The 20,869-nt window shown below is 40.4% G+C and overlaps 2 protein-coding genes across 3 annotated transcripts; both read right to left on the bottom strand.

Moving 5' to 3' along the window:
- Positions 1 to 6,401: 6,401 nt before the first annotated feature.
- Positions 6,402 to 8,124, bottom strand: LOC131247158 (omega-hydroxypalmitate O-feruloyl transferase-like). The gene is made up of 2 exons (XM_058247591.1): positions 7,711 to 8,124; positions 6,402 to 6,996 (listed from the first exon to the last, which is right to left on the bottom strand). The coding sequence occupies exons 1-2, from the start codon at positions 7,920 to 7,922 to the stop codon at positions 6,402 to 6,404; spliced, it is 807 nt and encodes a 268-aa protein (XP_058103574.1). The 5' UTR covers positions 7,923 to 8,124.
- A 2,158-nt stretch (positions 8,125 to 10,282) lies between these two features.
- Positions 10,283 to 14,602, bottom strand: LOC131246699 (omega-hydroxypalmitate O-feruloyl transferase-like). Of its 2 annotated transcripts, none has more exons than XM_058247052.1 (3): positions 14,140 to 14,602; positions 12,228 to 12,695; positions 10,283 to 11,485 (listed from the first exon to the last, which is right to left on the bottom strand). In XM_058247052.1, exons 1-3 carry the CDS (start codon positions 14,161 to 14,163, stop codon positions 10,628 to 10,630), a joined length of 1,350 nt encoding a protein of 449 aa, XP_058103035.1. In that variant the 5' UTR covers positions 14,164 to 14,602; the 3' UTR covers positions 10,283 to 10,627. The 2 variants fall into 2 exon arrangements, with proteins under 2 accessions (XP_058103035.1, XP_058103033.1); XM_058247050.1 differs by lacking the exon at positions 14,140 to 14,602 and adding an exon at positions 13,163 to 13,664.
- Between the last annotated feature and the right edge of the window lie 6,267 nt (positions 14,603 to 20,869).

Genomic DNA, 20,869 nt, shown 5'->3' on the forward strand with positions numbered 1-20,869 from the left:
AAATGAGAGAAAGGAGGCTTCTTAAATGATACTCAGGAACAGGAGCGGATTAGATGTTACCCGGGTAGTAACACCTTAGTGGGTGTTACCCTTACTGTTTGGGGCCCACTCTGATAACTTTACATATATCCACACCGTTCATTATTTTTTTTCATCCCATTTTATTAAATGGTACTAAAAATTAAGAAATTCAATCTTATGTGGACCACACCATGAAAAAAAAGTAATTAAACACCCAACATTAAAAGATTACTAGGGCCCATCACAATGTTTATTTTCCATCCAACCTGTTGAGGAAGGTAAAATACAAATATCAGCTTGATCCAAAACTTTTATGGCCCACATAAAGTTTTTAATGGTCATTCACTACTTTTTTAGGTGGTGTGGTCCACCTGACATTTGTATCTGCTTAAATTTTGGTATACCTTATGAAAATAATTTGAAAAAACGAATGGCCAGCATGGATATATAACATTTTCATCAAGGTAGGCTCCACACAGTCAGGGTAACACCCGCTGAGATGTTACCGGATAACACCTAATCCGCTCCCGTCAGGCACGTACCCCGCTTGACACTCGAGCCCATAGAAATGGACACGTGGCGTTATATCCTCGTATTAAACGGACTGCTTTATGGGACCTGGGGTTTCTAAGACACAATCTCAAAATCAGTTTGGTTGAAGCATCCTAACCTCTGATTCGTGGCCACTTAGATATTTTCATTTTAAACCGTCCAATAGATTCGATAGTGAGGTGATCAAATAATCTTGAGTCTTGGTTCATGATACATCAAAGTGGTAAGCATAATTGCACGTTCTCTAATAATTTCTAAGAGCCTGTGTATCATCCATCATGCTCTGCCAGAGTATCTAGGAAGGTATTCGCTCGTGTATGAAATCGGGACCGTGTACAAGATGGGGCAAATGTTAAACGGTTAAGCACGTGGCATGGAAGGAAATCAATTAAACCGTCCAAACCGTCGGGCCTAGTCTACACGGATCATAAACTAAAATCTACTCGGATTCTATTTTCTATCCGCACGATTTGTGGACATTTAAATGATGGTTGTAATGAAAGTAATCAACGGCTCAAATACAAGACAAGTATCCAATCACCACGGTTCCAGGGACGTTATTTCCATCTGATTTTGTGGCGATTGACTATCCGTGCTAGGTGCTGTGACTCGAACGGTTCAATTTGAGTTAATTCATGCACGTCTGCGATATCCGAGCGTCAGATCACTTCTTCGAAATTGTTAAATAACAGGAGCTGATTAGGTGTTACCCGGACAACACCTTAGTGCGTGTTACATGGGGCCCACCTTGATGAATTTTTTTAATATCCATGCCGTTGATCTGTTTTTCCAGATCATTTAAGGATGTGATCCTAAAACTTAAGCATATTCAAATCTCAGGTGGACCACGCCACTGGAAACAGTGGTGAGTAACCGTTAAAAACTTTTTATGGGCCATAAGTTTTGGATCAAGCCTATCTTTATATTTTCCCTCCATCCAGGTCCTTTTGACCTTATCAATTGGTTGGATGGTGGGCCCTAGTAGTTTTTTAATGGTGGGCATTCAATCACCACTCTTTCCTGTGGTGTGGTCCACCTGAGATTTTATCTGCTTAATTTTTTGGAACTTGTTTTAAAATGTGCTGGAAAAACGGATGGACAGCATGGATATACTAAAAAATAATCAAGGTGGGCCCACGGTAAGGTAACACCCACTAAGATGTTACCCGGGCAACACCTAATCCAACTACCCAAAACGAAAAAACAAAAACACCTAATCCAACTCCATTAAATAACTCCTAACAACAAACTACTTTCGTACTCAGCCACATAGTGATGATGATACGCAGGCAGTTTGAAATTTCCGAGACATTGAACCCGTGGCATGAAGCAATTCAAATTGAACCGTCCAAATCATGAGTAGAAGTTTAGATTGTATCAGGAACCAAAAAATGACTTGTATTTGGTTATATAGTGTTTAGATCGTTCGGCATTTATTGGACGGTGAGAAATGAAAAAATTCCAATGGTCTTATCTCGTGTTCTTGAATAAGAGGCCAAGATTGTTCAACAAATCTGCTTTTCAGAATTTGAGATAGAAACGGGTGGGTTCCACAATGTGGTCGGTTTAGTTTGAGTTAACGTCTGTCACACGTACCATTTCTAAGCGCCTATCTAAATACGCAGCCAGAGTATCATATTACTAAATACCAGCAAAAACTGAAAATCCACGTGCTGTTGTGTTGATCATGGACGTAACATCAGAATATTCCGAACATGGACTGGGATTGCGGGCGCGGTTTTGGTGTATCCCTGTATCAACTGGAAGCGGATTGGCTGCTGTACCTCCCACCAGCTATAAACGCGGATTGCGTCCTACCCCTGCCCGGACGGACCGTCCGGCAGGGCTACGTGGGTCTCATAGTGATGTAAGTATTTGTTGCAAAAATATTAATTTTTATAAAATATATTTTAATAATAAAAAATAATATATGATATGTAAAAAAGTTGTTTTTGAAAAAACACTATTTTGTGGGTTTTTAGAAATAGTCTCACATATAAAAGGGAAGAGAATAAAAAATGGTTTAAATGAAAACAATGAAGTATTATAATATTTACTCACCTAGTCCAAGGACTATGGACCTTGCGTCTTCCCCCGCGTGCGCGCTCGGGCTCGGTCACGGGCTCGGTGCGAGGGCATGTGAGGCAGTGTGGCTGTATAGGCGCTAGTGGCATACTTCACACGTCCGTATCGTGTCGCAGAGGGTCGCTCCTTCGCGACCTTGAGCGAACCGGAGCGAGTCGCGGTGCGACTAAGGTGGATGGCTGGATGAAGGGGACACTAAGAGACTAAATGAGAGTCCTCCAGAATATATAAAGGGCAGGAAAATAGAGCTGTTGCAGTAGATCTGTAACAGCTGTGCGGTTAGTGCAGGGTCTAGCTGTAACTGTTACATGACTAGTTCAACAGTTAGAAAACGGCTAGCTGCTGTCTCACAATAGTCAGCATGTAGCAGCTTAATGGCCCGTGCACAACAGTCATAAAATGGCTAGTTTTCTCTAACAGCTAGAAAATGGTTATGGGATTTAATTCACTAGACCATAACCCCCAACCATCATAGCCTATAAAAGGAGGGTCTGGATGGGTTTTTAAATCATCTCTCAACCCACTCCAATGGACCGATACGAATTGAGATGCAGCTCACTAGTTCTCTCCAATACTCCAGTGGTTCCAGCAAGACAGCAAGAGTTGAACATTTGCTAGAAGAACATACCAACGGTGTGGTTTAGAACGGTTCATCTGAACCAGTGGTTGAAGTACTGACCAGTGCAGTGTTCCAAATTAAAAGAAATTTCTTCTCTTTCTTTCTCTTTTGGGATTTTTTTAATATTATAATCCTGTCAGATAGAGTATATAAGAGTTCCATTTGGTGGGCCTTCGTGTTTGTTAAACGCAGACCCACACCAGGCTCGTCGTATCCTAGAAGCGGTTTGCCTGTAACCTATCAACATACTCAATTCACTTGAGTAGGGGCAAATAACACTTTAAGGACAGCGTTTCAGACGTGCTTCAGCCTGTCCTGATTTCATATTATTTTGCAATTTTTTGAATTTCACATTATACAGAAATATATTAATCTGTATAATTTACAACAATCCACAACGTTAATAATTTTTATATGATTATTTTAAACCATGATTCAAAAATTGAGGTAGTTTCGAGCTTAAGTGGACCACAAAGTAGGGATTGAACTTCCAATATTAAAAACTTCTTATGAGCTGGAGAAGTGCCAGATCAAGCTAAAATTTGTGTTTTCACTTCATCCAAGTCTGAATGACTTTATTAATGAGTGGTTAAAAAAAACATCATGGTGGCCCTTAGAAAGGTTTCAACGGTGGGTGTCATTTTCAATGCAGCTTCCTTTGATGTGGTCCACTAGAGCCATTTATCTGCTTCATTTTTTGGTGTAGTACTTTAAAATGATATGAGATGCTTCATTTTTTGTGTAGTATTTTAAAATGATATGAGAAAAGAGATGAAAGATTTGGATAAAATACTTACATCACGGTGCGCCCCATAGAGCCCTGCTCGCAGGGGTAAGACGCAATCTGCATCCCACCAACTATATGGCTGGTGTATTGACGTTAACAAATTTTGTGGTTCTGATCATTAGATATTGTTATATCCAAACCGTCAATCCATTTGGCGAGCTCGTATTAAAACTTGAGACGAAAAATAAGACAGATCTAACTATCAAGTGGACCACACTGCAAAAACCAGTGGGCGATTGAACGTCTACCATTGAAACCCTTTTTGAGGCCACGGAAATTTTCGATTAATATGAAATTTTTTTTTCCTCTTCATTCAGGTCTTTGTGACCTTATGAATAGATTGGATGTAAAATAAATATTATGGGTGAAAATCATTATCTCTGCTGCTATTTATGGTGTGGTCCAGATGATCTTTGAATATGATTCATTTTTGTATAATGCTCTAAAATGATCTCTAAAAATAGATGAACGGTGTAGATATAATAAATACATCACTATGGGGCTCATGTAACTTTGATCTCATTTGAACCATTTGTACAACTCGGAGCTCGAGGTCTTCCCATGACACGTACCTACAGCGGCTATATAGCTGGTGTGTGGTACACCAGCCAATCCGCTTCTGTATCAACCGAGGTATGTGGATCCCTAACCGTGGGGCCCACTGTGATTTATTGTGATTTATGTGCCTAACATCCACACCGTCTATCTAGTTTGACAGCTCATTTTAGGGCGTGATTCCAAAAATGAACCAGATCCAAATCTTATGTGGACCATACCACTGGAAACAGTAGTACTGATTGAATCCTCATCATTGAAAACTTCAAGGGGCCCACTGGATTGTTTATTTGCCATCTAACCTATTGATAAGCTCGCAAAGACCTGGACGAAAAGAATACACAAATGGCATCTTGATTTAAAAATTTTCCTGGCTCATTAAAAGTTTTTAATGATTGATTATGACAGTCTTGTTTTTAATGATCGAATCTTGCCACACAATGATATATTTTTTATCTAATCACCATTTACATAAACATAAAATGCAACTTAATGTAATTCTAAGATGGAGAGTCACTTAACTCAAGAACAAGTTAGAAAACAAAGACCTTCACTAATGGAGGTCACTTTGGTAGCTATCCAATCAGCTCCAATATCTACATCCAGGCTCAAGGATTGTTCTTATAGTCCTGCCATCGATGGACCACACAATTTATCCGGAGATTTGGTTGATGTTGACCATACATATAGTGGAGGCATCTTCTTCAAATTGACGGTTGGATTAATCCTTTAAAAGTCAACTACTAATTATTATTATTATTTTTTACACACGCACACAGCCCCACACACTTACGCTAGAGGAATTTCACCACCTATGATTCTCCAACCCTTGACCAGGTGTTAAAACTCCTGAGAGTCTATCACCCAAGCAAGAGTAAGGATCCCGATTCTCGAACCTTTAAAAGTCATGATCTTGTTTTGGGCCGTATCAGAACTCTATTTTTTCGTACCATTTACATTGAATGACCAAAGCCCTCTCGACAGGTTCATTCGTACTAAAAAGTGGCGGCCCCAGTATAATAGACTTAAATTGTCAAGAAATATCATATATGGACTTGATTGATCAAATTTTCTTGATTGGGCCATCATTTGGTCAATCTGAACCGTTAATTGTATTCATAACATCTTTATTGGGCTAGGGAACAAGTTTCAACTAGATCCAACCTGAAACAAAATAGATATGTCCAAAACACCTTGAAAGTGGTCATGATCAATCTGGCCAAATCTGAATAGGATATGGACTATCCAATCAGTCCACACTGAAGATCGTATAATTTGTATTATTCAGATTACTTTTCATTTGAATCTAACCATTGAATAATTATATATGGCCCACTAAATGAGTGATCAATATTGTTCATCTAATAATTTGAAATTTGAGACCCCATCAGAACAAATGACCACCTATTCCGAAACACCAATTGAGAAAAAATAGAACCATTGGATCATATCTTTTAAAGGGGAGCCAAAAGTTGGGTCAAAAGAAAGCTGTAACTCATTGATTTCATTAAGGCCCAGTAAATGTGTGGTTCTTAGAGCTTCCCACTTTGATCTAACTGCTTAAGGGCCTCGAGGCTCAACCAAGTTCAACAAGGGTGCCCCAAAACCCAGAGTAGTCAAATGGCCTGATGGGCTCAAAAATAACTAAAGGCGAGGGGTGGGACCAAATGCCCAAATTCGAGCCCATAAAGCTCAACCAAATAAGCAACGGTGTGTGTATATATATATATATATATATATATATATATATAACACAATACAGGCACCACATATACAATCCCATTACAATAAATATGAAGGAGAAAAAAATAATAATAAAGATAGCTTAGACCATGTGGTAATGAGAAGAGTCGAGGAAAGAGAAGGGGGGTATATTTTTGCTTCAAAGTACTCGACGGCTGATCTAATGTAGCTGTACGTGACCATCGAGACCGCCTTCTGGACTAGTACGACCGTAAATGAAAATGGCATATCAAGAAGTTCACTAGCGATGCATAGAGAATTCATTAGCACAATTCCGTTCCCGAAGAAGAATTTGGAGAGCGGGGGGTTGAGCCTAGGCCACCCATCGACTGTGAAGAGGAGCCTGTTCTGTTGTTCGGGCCGTAGCTTCAGTGCCTTGCACCGAGCTCTCCACACGAATGCGGAGAGCGCTTGGAAGGTGGTGCATTTCCCAAGGGCCTTGTCTTTCAAGGCCATCTGTTTGAGCTGCACAAGCTTCTCAGGATCCAAGCAGGACTTGTCGCGCACCTTGTCTTGGTAGAGATTGGTGGTGTCAGACACGTTTTCGATCTTGGTGAATTCGTGGTGGGGGAATTCGATCTTGGTATGGTCCCTCGCTTTGAGAATGCTCCGGTCAAGGGATGGTGTGACGCAGGGATGGACGTGATGCGGTTGATCACCGTCTTGCTAGGGGTGGACGTGATGAGGTTGATCACCGTCTTCCTGGGGGGTAATTAGTACGAATCCATAGAGCTTCCACGGGAAAAAGAAACAAATTCTAATAAAATCATAAATAACTTGATTGATAATAAAAACTAGTTTACAATCCTTTAATATAGTGACATCAATTCTAGTAAGAAATTTCAAAATCAAACTCCAACTCAAACTCTTTAAAATCACGAGTTACTGTAACTTACTATTTATAGTCCGTCATGATTTCTACTATACGTCATGGTTTCAACCAAAATAGTAAGTGTCCAATTTTGCTAACCATGTTATTCCTGAAATTTTTTTAAGTCATTTTTATGTTGGGCACGACTCCTAAAACTCAATGAATTAAAAGTTATGATCGAACTAAAACTTACTATAAATAGTAAAAACGGAAATAAAGTGGATTTTCGACAGCTAATGTGATGGAATCTCACTAATTCGGCATGGGAAACCGGCATAGCATGGTTGGTTGGCTAAAGTAGTTCTCCTACCCCAAAATCATATATAAGGTACGTTGAATAACTCATTTCAGTTTGCAAGATATGCCTATTTTAAAGTTCTAACGGTCTGGATCACTTCCGCCTCCGATCAAGCCTTCCATGATCCATCTTGGCCATGAAATCATCCATGACCCGCTCTACATCACAGTGGGACCAAGAGGGGGAGGCCGGGGGCAGTTTCACCCCATGAACTCACAAATCCAATTGCACCAAGACCATCACACATGCAGTGGTTCGTGGCCAGCCCAAAAATAAATCCTCTACACTTGAATCTGGTCACCTGAATAAAAAGCATCAAGGCGAGAAATTTTCTATGTTCACGTTGCTGGAATTTGTGATTTTTTTGGCAGTCATGTATTAGTTCATTCATAACATTATATTTCAAATAATCACTACGATCTTTGTGTATTGTTTGTGTTCAATTTTGGACACTAGGTTTAATCCCACGGAAAATGAAAAGAGAGAAGATGAAAAGACATTGTTTTTCATGCCCTTGTTTACAAGTGTCCCTCAAATTAAAATATATTTCTTTCAATTCTAACTTGGAAATAATCATAATCACCAAAGCCTTATCCTGACTAATGGAAGCTTAGGGTTTAGGGTTTAAGGTTGCAGATGTCTCTCATATGAATCCTTTCCTATTACTCCACTCTATCAAAGGCATGCAATATCCTCAGTTAGATAATAGTAATTAAATTGTTTCTTACTACCTTTCCCACGTCTTTTTAGAACATTTCACTTAATTTTTTTACAGTGTCTGACTTAAAAATTCATTCCTAAGTAGTGTAGTTCTTAATCTCAATTGTATACAACTAACCCATTTAAGTGTACTTTCCTTTATCTTATTATCCATTGGTGTCACTCCTAAGCTTTGTTGAATGCATTCATTTTATAATTATATCCACCCTCATCATGCTACTCATCGATTTCAACATCCTTATTTCAACTTGATGCATGGAGGAACATGATGAGGTTGATCACTGTCTTCCTCAAGGGATATCTATTCTAAATCTACGGAGCTCTTTGGACTCCTCACAGAGCTTATTCGAATCCACGAGAGATAAAAGTAGAAATAATTTCTAATAAATTCGGAATAACTCTTTAAATAAGGAACTCAAAACTAGGACGGAGTTTTAGACTCAAACACCCTAAAAACATGACTTACTATAAATAATAAAGTTATTATTTATATATGACCTCTATGCCCACTGCATGGTTTTTGGCCAAAAATAGTATGTACCCAATTTGGCCTAACCATGTTATTATCCTAACTTTTCTAAGCCCATATTATGTTGGGCACAACTTCTACAACTCAAACGATCAAAAGTTATACTTGAACTAAAACTTATTATTTATAATAAAATCGAAAATAAATGGGACTTTTGACCGTCAATCTGATAGAATCTCACAAATCCGGTGTGTGCAACTTGGTGTAACAGGGTTAGTTAGTTTAAGTAGGTTCTCTTACCCAAAATCATAAATAATATGTCAAAAAATTCATCCCAATTTGTGAGATACAATTATTTTAAGGTTCTGACAGTTTAGATCATTTCTGCCTTTGATTGGGCCTTCTCTAGTCAATCTTTGCCATGAAAGTGTCTGCAATCTGCTCCATATCAAAACTATACTTGTCCTATGAATATGATGTTCTTCATCTGCCCAACATTTTCTCCATGAGGCATGGCCGTTGTTAGAGCTGGGTAGGATCCAACCCGAACCAACAAATCCGGCTCATTCGAACCGGTCGGATCGAGTAGACCCACTCAGATTCGACCGCACATCGAGTCGAGTTCGGGTTAGTAGTCAATCCGATCGAATCCGGTCTGGTTGAGTAGTATAAATAATTTTTTTTAAACTTTTACTTTTACCCCTCTTTTACTCAAACAGCGAACCCTAACCCATCCCTACCCGAGCGGCGCCGCATGAGGTCCTCTCTCTCCTCCTTTTTCTCCCTCTTTCTTTCCTCGTTTCTCTCCTTCTTTCTCTCCCGATTTTCCTCCTCTCATTCTCTCTCCTCCTTTCTCTCCCTCTCTCCTGATTTTCCTCCCGTTTTCTTCCTTGCATGAGAGTTTCCGACTCGGCTTGACTCAGTCTAGTTTGAATCGACCGGACAGACACAACTTGATCTGACTCAATTTCCCTGACCGAGTTGGAATCGGTTCGGGTCAGGCCAGCAAGGATTCGGATTGGATTGAGTCAGCCCTGTTAGACTTGGTCCCGGATCGGATCGAGTTCGAGTCAAATTCTTGCAAAAATCGGATCGAGTCGAGTTGGACCCAATCCGGTCCAACTCGACTCGATGCCTACCTCTAGCCGTTCTCATAGCTATCCTGTAAAATTTCCCACTCAGTTCAATTGTTATACAGTGATTACATGGAAATCCAAAGGCACGTCTCCACTTCTTCCACCCAACCTGAATTCTATGAGTAACATCCTTCTCAATCCCTACGTTCTCTTGACCTGTCGACCCAAGATATCAAAACAGTCATTTGAATACTTATGCACTAGCAATCTTAACTAATGCCTCATTTCCACTCTTGTTGTTATTAAAATAGCATTTCATGCACTCTGGACTTATTTTAAAACTTTCGGATTCTAAAGCATGCATCCATAGTTCTAGCTTTGTATTTATGCTTCTCTTGTCTGGTCAATTAAATCTAACCATGTTTGAAGTTTCAATACAAATTCAAATTCCATTACAGAATCCGCACAGTCGCAACCAAACAGGGCTGAAAATGCAATCTGGGTAATCGTATTTTGGGGAGAATAACATTACAGGCACAACAGTTCTAACTGAAAAACACAACTGATACAAATCTCAGGTTCTTAACAAACCTTTGTTGAACTCACATACATGTAGAAGAGAAGAAAAGTAAAAGACCCAACTCCAATCTCTCCTGGAAATCAATGCAAAGAAATATCTCTGCCTCTTGATTTTCAATTTGGGTCTTGAGAACCTTATTACCAGAAGAACATATATCCTACATACATCCGCTGCATATAAGAGGCTGCCGTTACACACAGCCGTACTTACAGCTAATAACCCAATTAAAATACATAATGATATTTTGATTTTCAGATCTCCATCAGTTCTTCAAATACCGGCATTGCGGTCGCAGGCAGACCCAAGAGCACGTTTATGCTCTTCCGCTCTTTCCCGTGTGACAGAAACAAGATCACTTCCTTTTCAGGCAGTGTTACCGGTCCTGATTGCACAGGCTCTCCCCACCCAAAATCAGTTATATGGAAAGATAGCCTAGACCATGTTGTAATGAGAAGAGTCGAGGAAAGAGAAGGGCGGTATCTTGTTGCTTCGAAGTAATCGACAGCTGATCTAATGTAACTGTCTGTGACCATCGAGACCGCCTTCTGGACTAGCCCAACTGTAAATGAAAATGGCTTGTTGAGAAGCTCGCCTGCGCTGCATAGGGAATTCGTTAGCACAATTCCATTCCCAAAGAAGCCTTTCGGTAGAGGTGGGTCGAGCCTAGACCGCCCGTCGACAGCAAAGAGGAGCTTGGTCTGCTGATCAGGTTGCAGATTCAATGCCTTGCACCGAGCTCTCCACACGAATGCGGAGAGCACTTCAAAGGTAGTGCATTTCCCGACGGCTCCGTCTTCCAAGGCCATCTGTTTGAGCTGCTGGAGCTTCTCAGGGTCGAAGCAGAATGACTTGTAGAGCATCTCATCCTTGTAGAGTTTGGCAGCATTGGACACATCTTCAATCTCAGCGAACTCGTGGTGGGGGAATTCGATCTTGGGTGGGGTTCTCGCTTTGAGGATGCTCCGGTCAATGGCCGGCGGTATGGAGAGAGGGAGTCCTCGGGCAGCTTCGCCCCATGAATTCACAAATTCCATTGCACCAAGGCCATCAAACATGCAGTGGTTCATGGCCAGCCCAAGAATAAATCCTCCACACTTAAATTTGGTCACCTGAAGACAAAGCATCAATGTAAGAAATCTTCCAAGTTCAGATTGCTAGAATTCATGATTTTTTGTATTCTTATTCTTAGTTGAATTCCCAAAAATCATGAAACAATGCTTGACGTAGTGCAAAACAGGGCCACAAATCTTTTCATCCATTACAGGACTGTAGAAACGCCTATAATCATGGCCCACAAGGAACTGGATATCTGAGGCCCTGAAGGAGGATCCATGTGTTCAATCGTGTACACTGATCTGTCATTAATACTCATGTGGATATGAAAAAACTCTTTCTAATGCAACTTATACAATGCAAAAAAGAGCCCCATTTTGCGATTTCTCAAAATTCAACCATATGGTGCGTTTGGTTGCACCAAATATCATGAAATTTTATGATAGTATTTGGTGCAACCAAACACACCAGTGGAGATTGCAAAGTCAGAAAGATGTTTCTCAGCTCCTAAAATGGCCATGAGCCAAATCCACCCTCGTCTTCCCATTTGAATTCAAGCAAGATCAGAATTGAATTCGCTCATTTTATTTTTTGTTGGTACAGATGCAAGTTTCTACTAATCTTTTCACCCGAGAATTAAACAACTTAAGAAATTGATGGTGAAGATTCTAATCCGAACTGATTGAAATTTTAACATGTTGGGAAAACTCATCGACATAACAACCAAAATCATTGAAAATCACTGCCAGAAATTCAAATTTGAGAAAATTTGAAAGATGTATAAAGAAATTCACAGACCTGTGCCACCAATGGCGGTATTTCGAGTATGTTCTTTGCACCAGGAATGCTGTAAACAAACTTCCTGAGCGTTGTGGGGTCTGGTTTTGTTATGTCTCCAATCAGTTCCATCGAGCAATTGGCGTCTGCCTCGACGAAAACTGCACCCTCACCAGTACAGTTCACAATCAGCTTTCCTTCTGAGCTAATCGTGAGGCGGCCCGCCAGCGGGTAGTAGGAAACCAGGACCTTTGCCAATGCCTCCTTGATAACTTCCACTGCTCTGTCATTTCCTCTGTCGTCGGCCTTAAAACAGTAAACCGTTTCGACGATTACCGCAATGTTCTGGTCAAGGTTCGAGAGGAAGTACAAACCCTTCTCTGTTTCCTCTGCAGGAGGAACAAGAGCTGGTTCGCTCTGTTTTACAATGACTTCGAATCCATTTTCGCAGGAATTCTCCATTGGAACAGAGTCTCCAAGATCAACAACCTGAATAAAATTTTTAAAAAAACAGCAATATTTAAAGGAAGCAAGAAAGACCCATGAGAGAAAACAGAAAGGATTGATAATGCACGGTGGGACCGTCGTCCGTTGGTCCTTGGGGCGCTATCCACTGCACATGGGGCCCACGCTCTGTGATCTGAACTGTTCATCAAGTAGACCATACAATGGATGGCCCATGGAAGTGAGAATCACATGAATGGTATTATCTGATGTGGCTCATGTACAGCGAGGTAGCGCTCACAGAATACGGTTTGGGTGGGCCTCACAGAAAGAAAATTGGTTGCTGGACTGAGAAAACAGAAGCTTGCAGTAGAATGGGAGATTTGCAATTATAACTAATGAAAATTCTTGAAACCCACTTACTAAAAATTACAAGGAAATGAGAAAAGAGAAATTACAGAGTGAATGTGTCCATTCATTGAAAATGGGGCCCATGGTTTGTCAATCTATACCGTTGATATGATATTCTCACTGTGGGTGGTGGATGCTGGAAAACATTCCAGATTGGAATATCCTATCAATCCAATCTTTGGCATATTTTCTGTACTGTTGTTGTCTAATTTTCTTGAATGGTTGTTTGTAGGCCTCTGATCAAAGGGACAGGATCACCAGACTTAGTAGCGCTTTGTTGGGTGTCCCTAATCCACATATCTCATCAGATCAACGGTCTTGATCATTGAACAATGAACCCATTATTCACATCCAGATGCACAAGGACCTTAAATGTCCACAAAAAGAAAGGACATTTCTGTTTACTTGAACTGCATGACTGTTAGAAACAGAACCATGTATTGTTAGCCTTGAATGTATAATTACTAAGAATATTTCAAAAGAAACTAATGAAAATTCTCACCACCTGTTTTGGGAAAAAATAGCAGAAGAATGCAAGGAAAATAAGGTATCAGAACAGTGAAATGTATGGAGCAGAAATGGAAAACCATCAACTGAAAGGAAAACAGGTTTAGAGAGAGAGAGAGAGAGAGAGAGAGAGAGAGTAGTCATTCCTTTCCAATTCTAGTGCAATCCAGAACATGTGCAAAGGGTTTGTACGTACTCTGTCATGCATGGGAACCGCATGTATAATCAGAACCGTCCATACTATGGCCACATCGTAGATCTCCCACCGTGAGAAAGTTGGGATGTCAAGGGATCCTTGATGATGAGAACCATCCTTTTTCTTCTCGGGCCACAGGGGGGTCCACCTGATTTCCTAAGCGGGTTTCTCACTCTATGGTTCACCAAAGTGGGTCACACCCAATGGACGGTTTTGATTACAGAGTGCAGCCACAAGCACAACAGGGGACCCCAAGGACTTCAAACCATCCAACTTTTTCCAAAGAACCATGCAATGTGAAAGAGAAAATGAAAAACCAAATTAAAAAAAAAAAAAATGAAAAAGAAAAAACAAAATAAGCCTCCTTTACAATACCTGACTGTCAGAGTACAGAACCATGTCCACCAACTGATAGAGAATTTTTCAACACAGAACTGATAGCTAGAGATCCTTAAAAGCAAAAGCCTCTGACACCCAAAAAAGCCAACCAATCAAACCCACATGGATTGTATTCAAATTTGCTGTATCTCTTGCAACAAAGAGAAAGAACTGAGATATACTTCTATGGTTCTTGGTACAAATGGTTGCATATATATAGGTAGATAGAACAGTGAAACTGCACCACAGGAGATAGTCAAATATAGATACTTTGAGAAGAAAGAAAAAAAGATAAAGATAAAAAAGAAAGAAAAGAAAATGATGACAGGTCTAGAAAGTTGAAACTAGATGGTGTATACGCAAGTTCTTGAAGAGAGAGAGATGGATTTTGATTAGTGATGAAACAAGAAAGTCATTGTGTCGTGGGGAATTTGAAAATATCAGTGGGTGGGGTAGGCTACTGGCCATGGAACAAGAGAGAGAGAGAGAGGGGTATGATGCGGGTGTTGGTTGGTTTGGTTGGCCTGAAAATCTGTGCTTAAGAAAGTTATTTTATACACCGGCTGAGTTTGACTCTTGATACCCAGGCACTTAGAAATGGTACACTCCGTATATTTATTCGAATTAAACAAGCTAAATTGTGAAACCCACTATATAGTTAAGTTACAATATAAAAATCAGGTTAGTTGAACAATCATAACCGTTGATTCGTGGAGGTTATTTTTTGAAATAAGATAATTGAATATTTTTCATTTCTAACTGTCCAATAAATGACCAACAATCCAATAAGAATATTTTTCTTTTCATGTTACCTATAAATTGGTGCCATTAATAAGAACAAATTACTTTGAATTTTTGGTATGCCAGGAAAGAAATTTCTGAGTAATTTCTAAGTGCACGCATATCATCCATCATACTCCATCAGAGTATCAAAGTATTAATCATTTGATTAATCATCATTTGTTGGGGTCTTAACTAATAATCTGACTACGATATAGTCGTATACAGGGCATGCCTACAACCAATAGAACACCATGTAGGGAAGAGTGTCCATCAGATCCACCCCGTCCATCAGGTGAAACGTCACATTTTCACGGTTGATCCTTAAAATCAATCAAATCCAAGGCTTATGTGGGCCACATCAATAAAATCACTTTTTGTAGCTCGGATGAGCCTTGGGATGTCCTGATTTCACAGATTCTAAAAATCCTGGTGTAGTACGTCAGATGAGTGGATTGGATGGCATATAAACATCACGGTGGACCCCACACACAATTTGGATGATTTTAATGGTGGGACTTTCATCTCCACTGTTCCCCGTACAGCTCACCTGGGATTTTTAACCGCCTGAGCTATGGATCACCGTTCATTAAGGCCAGCTCATTTTCCATGGACCAACATGAAACACTCACGTCAATCAGAGGACCCTTTTCATCCGATCAATCCCTAAGAAACGGACTCTTTGGATCATTACCACCAAAAAAGGCCAACAATCAGACATGAATTTTGTATGTAACGGCCTGGATTGCCTGTTTACCAATGCATCAGAGGAATTGCTATAACTATAGGATCATAACCATCCATTTGTTGTTGGAAAGCGGATGGTTAACATACAATTTTGAGGACCATCCGATCAAGATCATGGTGGCCCAAGGAGCCACCGTGATGTATGGGTTTTATCCAAACCGTCCATCCATTTTGAGATACCATTTTAGCTTATAATCCTAAAAACCAGGGAGATCCGAGACTCAAGTGGACCACAAAGTGGGGATCAAATTATCACCGTTGAAAATTTCTTGGAGACTACAAATTTTGGACCAAGCTGATACTGGTGTTTTTCCTTCATCCATCCACGTCTATGTTACCTTATGGACAGTTTGAATGGAAAATAAACATCACGGTGGGCCCTGTAAAGGTTTCAATAGTGGGTGTCATTATCACCACTGCTTTTTGTGGTGTGGTCCACATGAACGTTGGATCTGCTTCATTTTTGGTCTTACATCCTAAAATGATATTGCAAAATCGATGGATAGTACGGATAAAGCCCATACATCATGTGGGCCACTCAGAGCCCCAGCCTGTGCCGAACCTGGAACAGGGGTAGTACCCAATCCCTGTCCTTTCCAGACGTGAAGTGGGTCCGTGGTGTTGAAAGAATCTTTGGGGTCCACAGTGAGGTATTTGTCTTATCCATGCGGTCCATCAGTTTTTTCAGATCATTTTAGGCCATGAGCTCAAAATTGAAGCATATCCAAAGCCCATGTGGACCACACCACCAGAGACAGAGGGGATAATGATACCCACCATTGAAACCTTCCTAGTTCCCACGGTAATGTTTATTTTTCATGCAAATCATACGGTCACAGAGACCTGGATGACAGTAAAACACAAATATCAGCTTGAAACACAACGTAGGTGGCCTTCACAAAGTTTTCAACGGTAGGAATTCAATCCCTACTGTTTCCTGTGGTGTGGTCCGCTTGAGATTTGGATATACTGCGATTTTGGGCCTATTGCCTTAAATGATCTGTAAAAGCAGATGAACCGCGTGGATAAAACACATATATCACGGTGGGCCCAGGGTCACACCTCAGTTCCTATGGTGGGGACACTTCACAGCCTATTATCAACTTATCATAATCGGACGGTTGAAAGCAATCACCTCCACCAGAAATTCAGGGTCATGATTTTTGCGTGGATGGAAAGAGGGAACAGAAGGTACCGGAATCCAAAATACCTGTAACTAAGTGAGGTATTAAAAAAAAAAACAAACAGAGAGAAGGTCTGAGTCCAACTGGTTGGACCATAAGTTACGGTACATCCTGAGGATAACTTCCAAACTTTCTAGTGCATGTGACATCCAGTCCATCCAATGGGTTTTCTTCATAACGACGATCACTAAAATGAAAATAAGCTATATACACTTAACAAGTGGACCACACTTATATTTTGTTACTTATAAACGGCCAGACATTATTTTCTTCCATGTTATACTCTGATAAATGAATAGTTTTGATTTTTGCACAAGATAATCTTCATGTTGGATCCAAACCATTAGAAGAGTTGGATGACATGATCAGATCACAAGTAGAAAGTTATTTGTTAAGTGGACCATAAGTTATGGTCCACCTATTTGGACTTGATACCTTCTAGAAGGACCATAAGCTACCGTCCAACCGGGATGTCAGATCCAACCTTGGTAGCTATTTACACTCATCAAATGAACTGCAATTGCATTTTTTTATTATTGACAAATAGCTACCCATAACTTAAAGCCTGGACAGGGCTGATTTTTGTACAAACGTGATACTCATGGTGGGCCCAACCTAGCCTTATTTCTTGGATAAAAATTCCAGGATAAAGGATACAATGCACATGGGTGTGGCGAATTTTATTGAGATTTTCAAAATTTTCATAATATTATTTAGAATATATATATGTGTGTGTGTGTGTGTGGGAAATGGTTCTATGTAAGGGAACTTCGCATGAGGTTGAGCTGTGTGGGCCCCGTGATGTGTGTTGAACATCTACCCCATCAGTCAGATGCACCATTCCATGATGGCCTTGGACTTAAAAATCAAGATAATCTATGACTTTGGTGGGCCACACTACATACAACAATTGAGAGAGGTTACCTCCCGTTGAAACATTCATAATCATTTATTGGCACTACTGAGATGTGTTTCACAAATCCAGCCCATCCATTGCATGCGTCACACTTGGCTGAGGGGTCAGACCAAGTTACAGCTACATCCAAAACTTAGGTGGGCCACACTAAGTGCTTTTATATATTTAAAGCATGTCTTCACATGGTTTTAGACGTTGTGGCTCACCTGAGCACCATACACAACTGATTTGTGGGATATCCCATCACCTAAAGGGGACCCATTTAGCTGATGGTGTTGATGTTTGACACACATTATGGTGGGGCTCGCACTACTCGACCTTATAGGAAGTTCCAATATATATATATATATATAGAGAGAGAGAGAGAGAGAGAGAGAGAGAGAGAGAGAGAGAGAGAGAGAGAGAGAGTCATGCTCACCTAGGCACTTACCCACGTGCGCACCTTTACACACATGTCATGGGTGTCTAATTCGAATGATCCATGTGATGCGAAATCCCATGAAATCTCAAGGGACAAATTTTCATCCTATCTAAAATTCTAATGGGCCATAGCAAAGAGAAATACAAATCAAGGAAGGAAACTATTCTCAATTTTCATGGCTCACTAAAGTTTTGGATCAAAGTAAAAATTGAGCTCGGGAGGTTTCATGAGGTGCTTCTTCGCATGGACCGTTAAGATTTTAGAGTCACATCACGTATGATAAGTTCTAAAAAAAGTGCCATGAATGGTACCATAAGGTCAACCTCACGAGAACTTCCCATAAGGTTGAGCTATATGGGTCCCACCATGATTTTCATCTAACATCAACACTGTGCATTTAATGGGCCCCCTTTGGGTTATGGGATATCCTAAAAACCAGCTGTATACAAAACTTGGATGGCCATCTAAAACCATATGAAGACATGCCTAAAACATTTACAAATACTGGTGGGGCCCATATCAATTTTGGATGCAGCTGAAACTTAGTGTGACCCCTCATTGAAGTAGGCCGGACACACAACGGATCCTTACTCCTTCTCCGGTGGTAGACTCTTAAGAGTTTCAACACCCAGTCAAGGGGTCAAGGGTTCGAGTGTCCATAGGTGGTGAAATCCCACTAAGGTGTGAGTGTGTGGGGTGTGTGTGTGCATGTGTTAAAAAAAAAAGGTGGGACACACAATGGATGGGTTGAATTTGTGAACCACATCTTGCTGAGCCCATTAAATAATTATGAATGTTTTAATGGGAGGATAACTCCTCTTAACTTTTATATGTGGTGTGGCCCAACCAAGTCATGGATTGACTTGAATTTTAACCCCATGGTCCACCAAAGAATGGTGCATCTGACTGATGGGGGTGGATGGTTGACACACATCATGGTACGGCCAACACAGCTCAACCTCATGGTAACTTCCCACCAGGTCGACCTCATTGTACCATTTCCCACACACACATATAAGCAAATTCTATAAGAACTTTTGACACTAATTTTTACCTGAGCATAAAATCCGGGCATTTTATTAGATGAGTCATCTCATGAAACCGTAGGACCAGCCTCTTGCCTAATCCAAAAATCTAACAAGCCATCTTAAAGTAGAAACTCTGGCATCTTTAATTACCTCTTACTTTGTCATGTCCCATTAAAATTTTAGTGTGTGTTTGGGCAGTGGGTTTAAAAGGGATTAGGTGGGATGGGATTCAAAAAATATAATTATTACGGATTGTCCCCTGTTGCCATGGGATAAGATTAATGACATGAATTGTTGGTAATATGATGGTACATTGAATGGATATACCCACCATCATTTGAAATTGCTGAGAATAACATACATGTGTTATATCTAAACCGTTCATTTGTTTTGTAACCTCATTTTATGGCATGGGCCTAAAAATGAGGTGGATCCAAAACTTATGTGGCCCCAAAGAAGTTTTCAATGGTAAGTATTCAATCCCCGTTGCTTTCTATGGTGGGGTCCACTTGAGCTTTAAATTTTCCTGATTTTTTGGCCCATGCTCTAAAATAATCTCGAAAAATGGGTGGACGGTGTGGATATAACCCACACATCATGGTGAGACCTACACAGCTTGCTAACATTAAGTGAAATTGGCACGGGACAATGCAATTTCATCTAATCTAATTCCAAGCTTCCCCAAGCCCCCACCTCCCCTTCTTTTTTTTAACACACGCACACACACACCCCACACACTCAAGCTGGTGGAATTCCAAGGTTTTCCATTCTTCCCAAACATGGTGTGGAATTGGCACTCGACCAGATGAATCCCATCCCACCTAATCCCTTCTAACCCACTGCCCAAACATGCCCCTAGGAGATTACTAATTTAATACTGTTCAGATTTTGTGCACACATCACATCATGCGTCAAAAGTTCTCATAAGAATTTTATGAAAACTAATGATCAAGAGAGCATTTTTCTGTAGGCATGTTTGTGTTCATCATGAGACAATGCCCATGAATACGGGCAATGTATGGCGCAAGTATCTAGAACATATCATGGTGGGGTTTGAATCAATCAAAAGAAGAATTAGGTCAAAAATTAAGATACATTATAGGAAAATGAAACTTCCATGTTAGATCATAAATTAGTAACAGCATCCAATCATAGAAAAAGTCCCCATTGTTTCAAACTTTCAATTTTTGGAATGGAATATTTTGGACCAAGCTGATACTGGTGTTTTTCCTTCATCCATCCACGTCCATGTGACCTTATGGACAGGTTGAATGGAAAATAAATATCACGGTGGGCCCTATAAAGGTTTCGATAGTGGGTGTCATTATCACCATTGCTTTCTATGGTGTGGTCCACATGAACGTTGGATCTGCTTCATTTTTGGCCTTACATCCTAAAATGATATTGCAAAATCAATGGATTATATGGATAAAACCCATACATCACGTGGGCCACTCAGAGCCCCTGCCTGTGCCCAACCTGGAACAGGGGTAGTGCCCAATCCCTGTCCTTTCCATACTTGAATTGGGTCCCTGGTGGTTGAAAGACTCTGTGGGGCCCACAGTAAGGTATTTATTTTATCCATGCGGTCCATCAGTTTTTTCAGCTCATTTTAGGCCATGAGCTCAAAATTGAAGCATATCCAAAGCTC

This window comes from Magnolia sinica, chromosome 5, assembly GCF_029962835.1.
Source record: "Magnolia sinica isolate HGM2019 chromosome 5, MsV1, whole genome shotgun sequence".
Taxonomy (NCBI): domain Eukaryota; kingdom Viridiplantae; phylum Streptophyta; class Magnoliopsida; order Magnoliales; family Magnoliaceae; genus Magnolia; species Magnolia sinica.